This window comes from Epinephelus moara, chromosome 6 (genome assembly GCF_006386435.1).
Source record: "Epinephelus moara isolate mb chromosome 6, YSFRI_EMoa_1.0, whole genome shotgun sequence".
NCBI classification, from domain to species: Eukaryota; Metazoa; Chordata; class Actinopteri; order Perciformes; family Serranidae; genus Epinephelus; species Epinephelus moara.
Window position 1 is genome coordinate 21,011,412 of NC_065511.1, and position 15,001 is coordinate 21,026,412.

The 15,001-nt window shown below is 43.5% G+C and overlaps 1 protein-coding gene across 1 annotated transcript in view; it reads right to left on the reverse strand.

Annotated features, from left to right (window-relative positions):
• The window catches only part of LOC126391843 (receptor-type tyrosine-protein phosphatase U), a 218,120-nt gene that overhangs the window by 56,943 nt on the left and 146,176 nt on the right, over window positions 1–15,001 (reverse strand). Inside the window, exons 8-10 of the mRNA XM_050046801.1 lie at window positions 7,897–8,214; window positions 5,017–5,126; window positions 2,306–2,507 (exon numbers count right to left, since the gene is read on the reverse strand). Coding sequence (XP_049902758.1) covers window positions 2,306–2,507; window positions 5,017–5,126; window positions 7,897–8,214 — 630 coding nt within the window. The remainder of the gene's footprint in view (window positions 1–2,305; window positions 2,508–5,016; window positions 5,127–7,896; window positions 8,215–15,001) is intronic.

Consider the following 15,001-nt stretch of genomic DNA (forward strand, 5'->3'; position numbering starts at 1 on the left):
TAGAAAGTGTCGCATTTATCTTGCAAGTGTACTCTTCTTCAATGTTTTGTTTACTTCCTGGAGTTTTCCCGCATGGAAAGTCAGACCAATCAAGAGCAGCTTTCTTGAGCAAGGCATTTTATCTGGTCCACTTGTAAATGCTGCCGTGAGAACATAAACCAACTCTAGGCAACTATGCAACTTTGTAACAAAATTAGTCCCCGATTCAGACCAAAGCAAGCAAAATCTAGGTCTGAAAGCACCCACTGTCTGGACGCTCTGTCTGCTCAAATTGGATTTCAAAGTGACTTCCCGTCACATTTTGAACACAACCAATGATGATGCCAAACTCCAAGTGATGGAAGTGCTGAGCAGAATCTATGCTGCTACTAGCAGAGCACTATAGGGGACAGCATGATGAAAAACAGTCTGTGGACAGGCGCCAAAATAAACTGTCTGCTGGGATCAGTTACTACGTAGCGACGCTGCTGACACGGCTTTCCCATGCGGAAGCTTGCGAAAAAAGGTCCATAATTTTACCCTCCAAACTGCGCTGTCACGTCATGTTGCCACGTACAATTGTTACCCATGTTGTCCCACGTAGCATGGATTCTGCTCAGCACTTCAGTCACTCTGGATTTAATGTTGTGCGTCGCAGTGCGAGTGACGCAAGAGACACTTTCAAATCTGAGCAGGCAGAGCTTCCTCTAGATGCTCCTCTTAGAGCTACCTCTAAATGTGGTTTGGTTTCGATTTATAAAAATCTCATATCTGCTGTGCGGACTTCCTTAAAATCAGTCTGGATACAATCTGGATAAGGCAAATAAGAGACTGGGGCTGACAGTTTGAACAAGGCCTTAGACCAGCTTAATTCAGTTTAACCACAGACTCTGCTTCTATATAAACATGTTCAGCCTCTCAGTGTCTTGTGAAACTGACAGACCTTACAGAGCCAGCCATTCGCAGTGCTAATATACCCAACAGCCATATCCTCATACTCTGCACACTGTTTTAAATACTCTTCTAGTTGTCTCGCATACAAGTCCAATTAAAAGTTATGGGAGTGACGCTAAATTGAACGGGTTTCTCATTTGAAAGGATTTGGCTCAAGCCGTGCTCCTCCCTGGAGATGTGGCGGCACATTTCTCTTTAATATCAGTAGTCAATTAGTGTGGGGAAGGAGAGCAAACTATTCACGAGGAATCAATGATTATCATATTAAAAAGTGGTTTGCTAATACCGCAGCAGAAAAGAGCTGACATCAATTAAGGTGAGGCATTAAGGGAAACTGAATGTGCATTTGTTGACATTAAAGGTCTGTTGCGGTTTGTAGAACTAAAAGAAGGTTTGATGCCTCCTGCCAGATAGAGTCTGTTTGAAGGATGATTGTGTATCAGCCATGGCGGCGCACACGTCCGCATGTACGTGCGCGAACGAGGAAATGTGTGTAGTTAGATACTCTGCGGTGGATACTGCTTGAAGATGCTGACAGTAGTAGCTGTTGAAGGTGTTCAGTGTTTGCTGGCTGTCAGTGCAGATTTGAGAGACGCTCAGTGTAAGTGAATGTTCTGCACCGTGGGCCAGTGGAGGAGGTTGAGCATGATGTGCAAAGACTTTTGGACTCTATCTGCGGTCTGGCTTTGCGCCAACGCTCTGTCTAACATACAGCCAGTAAGCAGTGATTGTGCACTAAATCTATAATTAAACAAACCGGGCCTCTCTGTAAAGAGATAGGGGCAGAGGAGGTGAGGGAATGTGTGAGCAAAACAGGGTGGGAGTGGCCGCGCTGTGCGTTCCTAAGAGGTGTAATCCCATCCCTTAACAAGCGCAAATGCATCATTAAGAGGAAACAGAAACACCAAGGCTGGATTTCTATCAGCAGTAATAAGCTCTGAGACTCTCAGAAGTGACATCCTGGTCCCAAGAATGTACTGCATCTTTCTTTATACATAACATACAGCAGTGTCCCCTCTGTGGTGTTTCTCTGCTTCCTACGAGTTAATTTATGTCTTGAGGACTGTGAGATGACAGTGTGTGTCACTAGTTTGGAGAGGCGATGGAAAATAGCTCTTACACTCAGGGAGCAGTGGTTTTGCTTGCGAAAGAAGAAAGACGCCGAGGTCAAAAGAGAGAAAACCCGGATCCTAATTATAGCACGCAGTGGGTGAAGTCTATCGTTGTACCTGCGTGGTGCATCAGTGATAGGCAGTGATGGCACAGCCTCTACATGGAGTGCTGCCTGTTTCTGTTTCTATTTTACAATTTTACGGCAGCTTTCACACTCCCACACAAGCACACATTCTCAGTCAGTCATTGGTGGTAATACCTGAGATGTTAGTGGTGATTTCAGTGAGGGCGGTCTGCCCAAAGCCCTTGACTGTGCGGGCTCGGACGGAGATGAGGTAAGTTGTTCCCGGGTGGAGGTTGGAGAACATGTGGTATGTCTCATTCTTCAGCTTGGACACAGTCCTCCTGGGTCCCGGGACATTGATGCCAGGATCAGACGACTCAATGCTCTGGTAACTTATCTGTTGAACACAAGATGGTCTCAGGGTAATATCATAAAAAGCAGAGTCACCTCAGGACTGATTTTATGCTTCGTTATGGCAGCTGCTAACAAATTTTCAAGTGATAGATTCATTTTAGAGTTTCACACTGATCTGCAGAGGTCATTAACTCAAACGGCTCTGTCATAAGAAGTAATTCTAATGTTTGATTGATATGATTCACTTCCCTCAGAAATTAATTTGCTTCTCTAAATCAATGTGCTAATTGCTCGTGTGGGTTTATAGTTTTAGATGAATAGGACTTGATTGGCATTGGCACTGTTAAGTCAAAGTCACACAAGCAACCTGGAGTTTTTTTAAAAAAGTATTGTGAGTGGTAAATGATTTTCTGACTAAGTAATGCATTATAAAGGCCAGGGACTGGGGACACCACGCAGTAAAAAGTGAATTCAAGTGTTTAAATCAATAGCGCTAAGTGTTTATGAGTTTAATTAACTCTTATTAACTCTAAAGAATTGCGGGTCTTGAGTGTCCTTTAAAAGTGAAATCTTTTCTAAAGTTTTTCCTCGAGAGGTGATTTGCCTTGCCTCTCATGAGAATTTCCACTTATACTCTTTGAAATAGTGGAGAGCTAAATGAGACGACCTTACTGAAATCAGACAAGGGTGAACATATTAGGGTATACATTAGAGCTGGGAGAGATCCACTTCATTGAAGGAATGAACACACATACTGTATGTGCCTCTGTGCATGTGGTACACACGCATCACTCTAAAGATGCCACTCAAGCCAAACCAAAGGCTTTGCTGATTATGATAAGAAGAGCTTAATGCCTGCTCACGCCTGAAGATAGAATTATGAGCCATACAGTGACTAAACACAGACAGACCTCTGTGTTTCCTCGACAAAGGCAGACATAAAAGATGCCCGACGGTGCATGGAGCGGTGAGGAGGGCTTGCAGGACAGCGTGGCGGTCGATGGGCTCAGGCTGAGTGGTCAATGGTTTAATCTGAGAGAAATGAAGAGGATTTCTACAGCTCTGTATAAAGCTTTCTCCGTCAGCTGAGAGAGATCAACACACTACAGGGTAAAAAATCCTGTCCAGCCTCCACTTTATATGTCAAACCACAAATCCTATCTAATAATATCCTTGAGGTGACATTGCATGAGAGGCTAAGGAGAGAAGGCTTGAGGGGTAGGTAGGAAGGCCCACTTATGGCTCACCACAGACAGAGGGTATACAGTCAATCCAAAATCATTATCCGGCTAAACATACAGTCCGGCCTACAGTACAGCAGATGCTTGTGAGTTTATTGATGACGCCGGGCTCCGGTTTAACGGCGAAAGACCAGCGTTAAGTGCTAAGCCATGTGCACACAATCGCTGCTATTTCTGTTCACATAGGCATAGTGTACCGTGCGCTAAATGGCTGGGTGAGGAAGAATATAAATTGGAGCAGAGTGGTTTGGTGATTAAGCACATGTGTGTGCTGTGCCAACTGCAGTGGCACTTGAAGAAAATGGCTCACCAAATAGAGAGGAAATTATTTTTGCACCGGGCACAAAACTACCAAAGGAACAGGGACATTTCAATTATAGCAGGATGCTGGAATTTTACTGTGTTGCTCGAGATTAAATAAATATTGAGCACAGAGTGTTACTGGAGTGGACACGCTATATGCTGTTGAATATCAAAATCGACGCTACAGTTCGCAAAGTCACAAAACAACACACTGTACCTGCAGCTCCTGCAAAACCAAAATACTCTGCTGAACAAACAATCTGAACACAAGGTCAATTCAGCAGCCTTTCTGGAGCTTTCTATCATATTACACAACCTCCTCAGCAGATGTTCACCCAGTTCCGATGCTCAGATTTAAACTTTTCTGTGCAATAAATGGACCTCTCATCGATGTTAAAAGTTGAAGAAGTTTCAACTGAAAAATAGAAACTTGAGCTCCTACAATTTAGTGCTCGCTAAACCTTTTAAAAACCGCCCTGGCTGTTCCAAAGCTGAAAACTCAAGAACAAAGTGCAAGGTATGGGTTGTGTTTATCTGCTCTGACCTATGAAACAAAACTAGTTCTTGGAACATAAGCTTCACACTCTCCCAAATTAAAACACATGGCTAATTAATGCACTCCATGACTTCATCGGACCTTCCTACTATGGTGCAAGCATGACCCGCCCTCCTCTGCTTCTGATTGGGTTACTCTGCTATCCTAACCCTTACCAATCTCACTCCTCATGCCTAAACCTAACCAACCCAAGCAACACAGGGAACAAGTAGCAGCCACATCAGGAAGATCCAATGACATCATTCTGCATAATAATTAGCCTTGTGCTTTTGTCTGGGAGAGTGTGTAGCCTGTCATGGAGAAACAGGATACCACGCTGTTGGAGAAGTGGGCTCTGGGTACATTTTATCAGACTACTGGGGCTTCAGATTTTTCAGCCATTAAAACAACAGTCTCCCAATTTTCAAAGTGACAGGATCAAAGAAAAATTGACAGTGTCTCTCTGGGCTCACCTCATACTGGGTAATAAGGCCATTGGGCTCAACAGGCTCCTCCCACTTCAAGAAGATCATGTCATCCAGCGGGGTGAAGGTGAGCGATTCCGGCGCTATGCCTCCGGGAACTATAAGAAATTGTCAGAGCAAACATTTGTCGGGGAAATTGAAGCGCTAATCCCACAGTGTGCCTCTCCTGTCAATATCACAGAAGTGAATGTCACAGTGGCTCAGAACAATGCACCACATGAGACACTCAGACAGCCAGAGAGCAGTAGGAACAGAACATCAGATAAGGACACAGTTAATTTATGAACTGCATCAATTATGTAACCACAACACAGACACGAGAAAAATAGTCTAAGAGGGATATTATCATTTTGCATCAATCTTCAGTGAAATATATTGATGAATATGTCAGACGTTTGCGGGTAAACTTGTTTCTGAATGTCAGTGAGAGGACTGTCAATGCCTGCACATTCAACATTAGGCTCTGTTAAGAGTTTTTTTGGGCCATTCGGTTGCAGCCTCAGTCCCTATGGTCTGTGTGAGCGCTGTACAGAAGAAGACTGTTATGTGAGATTCAGGCCTGAGGCTAAAGCAAGGAGCTGAACAGCTGAGTCGACTGTTATTTTTGAATTGAGTTAGTCTGGAGGACAGAGTTGCTTATTAAGGCTTTTGGAAACGGCGTTCATAATTGACATGCACTGTATGTATATGTACATATATTTATCTTTTATCAGTTCAGGGAAAAAAAAACCTTTCTTCTGCTTTCTCACTCTCCCTTGATCTTCTACTATCTTTCTCTGTATATATCTCTTTCTGAAAAATCTTGTTTGTTTTGATTTTTTCACAGCAGAATTGATTTCTCTCTCAGCTGCCATGCAGACGATGCGCTGCGGCACAAAGGAATAATAGGAGATAAGAAATAAGCACAAAATCCTATCTCAGGGTTGCCAGAGACTCCGATATAATGTTTTCTCTTTTATGTTATTTTCGTGTGAAAATGAAATGGATCTTTTGTAATGCTGATTCAGCCTCAGTCAGATGGTCACCCTCTCTGTATTTTGATAGAGGAAGGGAGGAGATGGCATTAATGTTTTTAAATATTAAGGAAATCCACCACATTTGAACCCAAACTGTTTAATATATGAGAATGTATATTTTATCCACATGTGGTGCACTTGATTTATGTTGAAAAAGACCTTCAAACTTCAGAAACAACCATCCTAGAATTAGCTAAATGTGACAGTTAAGGTCTGTGTGTAGGCAGTATCAAGCCTGGATAGCCTCCCGTTTGACATTTACTATGAGAATAGTTAAACAGTTTAAAGTATTCTGGTACATTTTAGACGTCACACTCCTCCAAAGCAGATATCTAAAGTAATCCATGTGATTATAATTTAAGATATGACAATTATAACCCTGGGTCGCTCTGGAGACAAGGAAAGAAAGTAACACGCGCATGAAGCTGATGGAAGCTGGGTCATTTTGCCTGTTACTCTTAACTGCATTTTAAAACAATAAACAATGTACTGCCAGCATGTCATAGACACAACACACTGTAATTACTATAGTCTATATAATTTAGAATTCAGTGTTCAGTAAGATCATATCAAATAAATACACTCAGTTGCCAGGGTATTAGATATAAAGTACATTGCTAATATTAATGCAGTCTTACGGCTGAAATACAGTGGGGCACAGATGCAGCGTGACACGTCTGTTGTAGCATGCCTGCAGCAGAGCCCGTTTATTATAATCAACTGAAGTTGCGACTCTGACCACGGAAGCTGCACTCGTGCTGCTATTTTTATCACAACTGGTAAAAGAAAAAACAACAACATGTTTTTCCATACATAGAACTGTGTAAAAAGCAAATTACAATGTTTGAAAAAGATTCAAATGAATACCTCATTGTATCAGAGGCAATGCGAAGCAGCCTTATACAGTCTATGGAAGCAGCAGACCAACCTTGTGGGTGTTTGTACGTTTCACGATAAAATAAATCAATCAAATCATCGTGTAGTTAAAGCAAACTAGTCAATTAATGCAGTCCCAGTTTATGCTTCCAAAGCCTCCATAAAAAACTGCACTTGGAAAAACTCAGTACACACTCAGTGAAGATGGACTCTGTGTAGCAGGTAGAAAACCTCACTCCGTCCCGCCCCTTCTGACACATTGCGTCAGTACCCAATGTATTTTGGTCGTTATACAACAGCCCTGCAATAAATTCTCCCTTCCTGAATGTTCAGTTGTTGTTGATTGAGTTTTATGAGCATTTTGGAGGCTGCAAACTGTTGTGTTATAAAATTGTTTTGCATTGGGGCGTCGGTAGCGAAGTGGATAGTGCCGACGCCCCATGTACAGAGGCGATGCCTCGCTGCAGCGGTCGCAGGTTCGACTCCGGCTTGCAACCATTTGCTGCATGTCACCCCCCGCTCTCTCTGTCACCCCATTTCACTCTGTGCTGTTCATTAAAGGCAAAAGCCAGAAAAAATAATCTTTAAAAAAAAAATTGTTTTGCATTATACAGAGAGATGTTTCTGTTATTTAGCCTACTCTCATTGCTATAAAATTTATAGCAGGTGTTTCTATTATTTTGTCCGTCCCATGCGATATAGTTCAACACCAACACATATTACATCGTCCAAAATTATCATTAATTTTAAACACCACCTCCAAAACAGCTTAAGAAACCTGAACATTAGACCTTCATGACGGTAGGAAGTTTTGAGGCACTGTTGTATTAGATGCATTAGTTTCAGCCAGGTGTGCCTAATAATATGGAAACTACGTGCATATATTTATGTTCAGGTGTAATGACGCTTTTCATTTTAAGTTTTTCTGTCCTCTTCTTCCATACTATGTTTTCCGTAACCTCCTCCAGAGACTTACTGTCCTCCTCGGTTTGGAACGTGACCTCTCTGCCCTCTTTCTTCCCCTCTGGGTTGGCTAGTGACAGACGGACATGGATGCCGTGGTAGGGTGGCAGATCACGCAGCGTGAAGCGTGAGGCGTTGTGTTCCACTGCCAGGCACTCGCGCACCGTGGTGTTGTGGCCTCCACCGCCTCCCGCCGTGGTGTAGCGGTAGCACAGGGACACTGAGTAGGTGTGGCAGCGTGTCAGGTTGAACGCCAGATTCTCCCACTGCAGGGACAACTGCCTGGACTGGATATCTGTGGCGGTGAGGCCCCGTAATGGACGCATAGGCTCTGGGAGGGATGAAGATAGAAGAAGAAGAAAAAAAAAGTTAAAATAGAGTAATAAAGCAAGTGGAGACAAAAACAAGGAATTTCATTAGAAAAGTCCTGAAGGCACAATACTGGATTTTAGAAAATGAAACCACAGGTAACTTGATTTTATTGTGAAATATTTGATTTCACACAGAACAACCAGCAAATGACAGTGTCCCTGATGCCCCCGCACTACCCTGCCAGTTTTTTACTTGTTACCCTTTTCTCATCTTTCTTACTACAGGAGTAGATTTTAGTCCTTAATTTCCAAGTTCATATGAGTGGGAGACAACCAGGGGTCAAGATGTCCGCATTACACAGGCATAAATATAAGGGCAGGCTTTCGGTGTCAAATGTCAATTGTTACAGTATTTCTGGGGCTGCAACTAATGCTTATTTTAACTGTTGATTAATCTGTTGGTTATTTTCTCCGTTAATCAATAAAACGTCAGCAAATGTCAATCAGTGAAAAATAAATGAATGAAAAATGTCAGTCAGTGTTTCCCAAAGCCCAAGATGATGTCCTTAAATGTCTTGCTTTGTCCACCACCCTAAAGGTATTTGATTTACCTTCGTAGAAGAAACCACAAAATATTCACATTTAAGTGCTGCAATCAGAGAATGATGCCTTTTATGCCTTAAGAAATACTCATACCGATTATTAAATGAGTTGCTGATGGATTTCATAGCTGACAACTAACTGAACAGATAAATCGTAGCAGCTCTACTCTCAATCTGTCTTAATCCAGAAGCAATAATATCTTGGAAACCCACATAAGAAAACCTTTCCTCTCAATGCAGATGAGCAGACTGTGTTTATTTTCATTTTATTCCTCTCAAATTCCTCTCTGGCTTGGTCCATTTATAGGACTTTTACTATCCACATGGTGCGTTACAGAAAAGGAGATCAAAAGAATGAAGAATTGCATCTTGATAGCACACCTGTAATAACTTTGCACTGATTTGAAGTAGACATTAACTGGCGCGCATCTTTAGCAGAAATGGTCTCAGGTCATCTACAGCCCAGTTCAGACCACCAATTTGTGACGAGACGAGTTGAAACGACTTGTAATGTACCGTTCTGCAACGTTCTAAAAACCTGCCAGTTCACACCAATGCAACTAGATAAGATGGTGTATCATCTCTATGCAACAACTCTCCGTACCGTCATTTTAACTTGACCACAAGCTTCACTACAAGCTGATTGGATGCACAAACAGGCGACTGGCCTTGCATTCTTAAACCAGCTGCCGGCGATTTGATCAGTGGAGTTGCAGGTGACACCATCAGCCGGCTTGAGTTGAGCTCAGGCAGCCAGTTCACACTGCTGCAACTTTTCGCTGCAACGGTTTCGTCTCGTCACGAGTCTTTGGTCTAAACTGGGCTTAATCATATTCATGTTACCTAGGACTTACCTGGGTCATGATTTTTTCTACATCTACAGCTAAGATTATGACTAAAAGTATATGGTGTTTAATGTAATGAACCACTGAAAACACACCACTTGTATTCTATGTTGACGACACATGATCTTACCAAAGGATTAGTATCAAAACTGTACTCCTTGTTTTCTGTATCTTCTTATAAACGATTACACAGCTGAAACCTCCAAAAAACGAAATCATCAGCATCAACTTAAATTCTAACATTGAAGCTATCTCACTCCCAAGAAAAGTCACCAGTATGCACTCTTTGTATGGATGGACTCCTCAGCTTTTTCAGCATGTTTTGGAATTGTAAGGATGTATCTCTTTTGGAAAGTTGTCTCCTCCTTACTGGCAAAGATTTTGAAATGTAAAGGGTCATACACCCCCATTGTATCTTAACGTATCTTACTAGCTGGCCTAACAGCTGCAAAAACAAAATAGAAGAAAAAATGCTTGCATTGAATTAGAGTCCTCCCTACACTTTCACAAATCCCAGCAGTTCTGTGTTTATCCAGTGTTCTGGAACTTTCAGTGCCTGGGAACGCTGTTGTCCTGGACAAGAGCCCGAAGTAGAATCCAAAATTTTATGTAACTTTATCATAACTGCTCCTCCACATGTGACTTTTTGACCTTTTCTCCCTCATTATTTTTTCAATCTTTTATTCTCTCTTTGTCATCCAAACACACATCTCCCTGTGGATTAATCGGAGATCTATGGTATATAGGGAGTGGGAGGTGTGTGTCGCCATTAGTTCTCTTTTGCTTTGTTTTATGTGTGTTCATGTTGGGTTTGATTCTCAATAAAAAATTGATTGCAAATGAAAAAAAACCTCCTCCTACATGCTGCCATATTGCCCTGCCACAGCACAGAGGTCAACAGTTTGCTGCCAGCACAACACACCCACATCCCCCATGGCAGAGCAGGAACTCATGCCAATTGCGCTAATTAATCGGACAGGCTGCGGGTTGCTGTCGCACTCCCACCAGTCCCCGCCTCCGTGTCGCTGAGCAAATTGACTATCCAGTAGTTTTACTTCTTTGCCCTGAGGTTTAATCCACACACAAAAATGCCAGTGCTATACAAGGGCATTTACTTCCGCTGGTCACTTTTACTGCTGGGTCAACGCGGTGGCCTGACGCATATTTTTAGAAGGCAGCAAGTTAATTCTGGTCACTGCCGGGTTAACCCTGACTTTCTCTGACTAAAAGAACAACAGCTCTGTCTTTGATATCCTCCTCAAATGTAATGGCGAGCTGAAAGATACAGAGAGCCTCTATACACAGAGGCACAGACAAGCCAGTGTTCAGGAGGACGTCCGAAAACTGAAGCGAGGCTGAGTTAAGCCAAGGACATCCTCAGTATCAATGGAGGCATTTATCAGTGGCCATTATTAACACAGTCAATTCCTTTTTGTCAAGCAATATGCTACATAATGTATTGTATTGCTTTATTCTTTTAATAGGGCATGTTGAGTAATGAGCCAGGGAGGCAGGGAATGACAGCAGAGATATGGGGTACAGGGAGAGATCAGTGGAGTTTGAGGTTACTGGCCAAGGTCTTCATTCCTTCACTGACTCGCACACTCAGTGGGATTCTCACTGCAGCACAGATTAGTGCCGGGAACTTAAATAAGGCGGCTAATGCATCACTGAGCAGGGGCTAATGCACTAAAACAAGAATTATCTAAGAAAATGGATTTGAAAGGTGCTCTGTAGCTCTGCAAGGACACACAGATACTCACACGTTGGCTGTATAAAATAATTATGTCGCCCTATCCCTTAATCAGTCTCTTTTCATCTTCCTTCTCTCCTTATTTTACATGTAGACATGTTCGGACACACAAAATCAAAATGACATATTTTTTCTATCAGTGCATCCAGCTAAAATGTTCGTGTGTCAGTTGCCAAGTGTTCTCTCAGCCCTAGAGATGTCTGCCTTCTCTCAAGTACAATGGAACTAGATGGCACTATACAAAAGGCCAAAAAAAAAATAGATTCGAAAACCTTGATCATGACCCGGTTACTCAAGATAATTCACAGTCCTTGTTGTGAGCAGTTTCATGTAGGAGCTATTTCCTTTCTACCAAACTACACCCACCAACTGCATCACTGTGGAAAAGGAAGTGTGCACCTACTCATGGACAAGAGGCTTGTGCTCGTGACAGCGCGAGATGTAAAACACTGATGGCGTCCTCCTCGCGTGAGCTGTAACATTAAGTAACACCTTAAGTAACTGGGTCATGATTTCTGGAAAGAGACTTTGTTGTTTTTTGGCGGTTTGAGCACCACAAGTGCCATCTGGCTCCATTATATTCAGGAGAAGTCATTCATCTCTACTGCCAGTGTCTCGAACACACTGCACCTCACACCAAAATATTCTAGACTGATAAATAGCACTACAGATAAAAGGAAAAATGTGTATTTTTTACACTGGTTTAAACTGTTCCTTTAATACTGCCTATGGTAAAGCAATTCTTTCAAAGTGAAATTTTATGACACTTCCAATCTATACTGAAGGCTTCGGCCGTCACCAGCTTTCTCTTTTAATTTGCTGTCTGGCAACTCACACTAGATGGAAATATGACCACAGCATTGATCAGAACTTCATCCAGACTAATGTGATATGTGATAAATGAGTAGGCACAGTAATCGCAAAGTAGAAGACTGCACCCAGCAAGAAATGTTAATGTTCCATTGTTCAGTGTGACTGAGGATTGTCGTAATGGTGCAATTGATAGTCTGCACAGTTTGAGAGCTAAATAAAGAGAGGCATTTAACTGCTGAGTTGATGAAAGTACCGCCAAAGAGGCCACAGTGTGCTCATTGTGGGTTTTCTCAAAGTGGACATTTGTGCCAACCCCTTCCCCTTGCCTCGTCTTATTTGTGTGTATGCCACGGGCACCCCCCTTGGCACCCTGTGGCGTGAAAACTGCAGCCGCCCCAACGTGGCCGATAGCCCAGAGCACTATGTTGATCCTTAGAGATTGGAAGTTAGAGTGGATGTGACAGGTTCTGGTTTATTATCTTGCCTAAAACTGTGACATGGGACAGCAGCAGGACAGAGCTGAGTTGCCTTAGATTGCATGCCTCCATGGAGGGGATCTGCACTGACTGTGTCAGACGGGAAAACCAAATTTATACAGACATGCACGCCTGTACCCAAGTGCAAGCAAAAACACGAGCACACATAAATCCAAACACCCCAAATGTGAACATACAGGGAATTCTGGCTCAGAATGGAAGACATGATGAACGACATGCCAAGAAAGGCAAAGCACTTGTGTTCCTAATGTGCCTAATTTTAGTCGGGCTCCACCGTTGGCTCCCTCTAACAGACCAAGAGCATCGTGGGCAGGGGCTTTCCAGAAGGTTCAGTGACCCAGCAGCAGGTGGAAGCCCATTAACGTAGTTTGGGGACCACCTGCAGTACAAATGCTCGCCTCTCCTCTGCGATTTACTTGAGGGGCTTCAAGCTGTGCTAATGCACCGTGCTGATAATCACAGCAATGGCTCATCAAGCACACCTGGATGGCCATCAGAGCCAGGCAGAGACCATGTTCACATTCACGGCCATTAGTTTTACAGCACCCGCACGAGGACAGCTCGGCTCTGCGAGGATGTGTACGTGCACGGCGGTGCCGGCTAGCAAACATGTTTGGGGAAGGAGGGAAATATTCAGCATGACCATGGAAGAGTGAGATTAGTCACGGTGGCGAGACACAGTTCCTGGAGAGGAAATTCACTTTCCTCCTGAATACAGCAAAAGGTCCAAATTTCCCTTCTGTTCACTGGATAATTACCACCTCCCTGAAATCACCGCAACACCCCCTCCATCTATTTTCTCCTGCTTAAACCTAATCAGGCCAACAGCAAGGGGGGCGATCAGGATTCAGCGGTGGAATTTGGGGTCAGGTGGGATGGCGCAGACCAGATGGTTTGGAGGTTGGGTCAGGGGGAACTCTGGAACCAGGTGGTGATTAGAGTCTCCTGCAGGGTCAAGAAGGTGAAATACACCAGGTGCAGGAGGTTTACAGCGTTGCAGCTTACTGTAAAGTGTATAACACAGCAATCCGCCCAGGTAAGAACACTAATAGACTCACACAGGAGTCAATCAGATGCAGCTGTACAGCAAATTCAACCGCTGCTCACTCGCAGCTCTGCAGCTACCTAAGGAGAAACTACAAGACAGAACCACTGGCAAAATTAATTTCACCTATACTTCCTCTGTATTGAACTAGTACTGCATCTAAATGCCCTGTTTAACAGCTCAGCAAACACAGCAGTATTACTTATCCCACACATGGTTGAACAAGCTAATGTCACAGTGGTTGAAATGTAAATACATCATTAAAGGCTGAGTTTAGTGACTTTCACAAACACCGATACCAGCAACTGTGAAAGCAATTTCCGTACGCTGTGGATCCTCTCTCGCTTCACCTCTCGCACATTCACTCTCCTCATTTTTTACTGTTTCACTCTCTCACTTTGAAAAACTACCCTCTCTCCCACACACATACTCCCACACGGCAGCCATCCCTCCACTCTTCCCTCTCTTTTGCTATCGACTTTTTCTACTTTTTTTATTGTGAATTTTCTGTGTCTCTTGAGCTGGGGCGGGGTGTGCAGGGACTGGGGGAGGGAGGGCTGTGAGCTCACTCATGGCGCCCTGATGAATGGGGGGTGTCTTTGGCTGTTGAGAGAGGAGAGTAGCTCTAATATGTCATTGGAGAGGGGGCCAGGGAGGCTCTACTGGAGCAGGGTAGAGAGATATGTGAGGGATGGTGTGTGGCAGGAAGGGACCGTCGGGCATAGGAAAGAGTGATGACCATAGAAGACTCAAATCCACAGACTGCCTTTGGGTAACACAAAGCTCTCCATTTCGTGTGCCTGTGAGCGCCGCGTACACATTGCAGATGCAGGCAGCCGTAATGACTGCCTGCATCTTGGTGCATGCATCCCCATCAACACAGCACTCATTGTGTTAATATGTGCACATATATTTAAGAGGAAGCATGGGTGTAGATTGCTGGTACCCCGCTCATCTCCCTGGGTGCTATGTGTCGGCACAGTGACAGATGACAGAGGTGCACGGATGTGAGAGGGCGGGACAAAATGTTCAGTAAAGGAAAGAAAAGCCTGATGGGAGGGAAACCTTCACTTGAATGACAGATGAGAATGAAAAGTAATTATTTCAATCTGAATTTTACCAGAATGTTAGCTGTTATCTTACTATATAATGACAAAAACGCTGTCTGTGTGTCTGTTCCACGTTTTTCTCCTCACTGACTTGGTCAATCCATGTGAAATTTGGCACAGTGGTAGAGGGTCATGGGAGGATG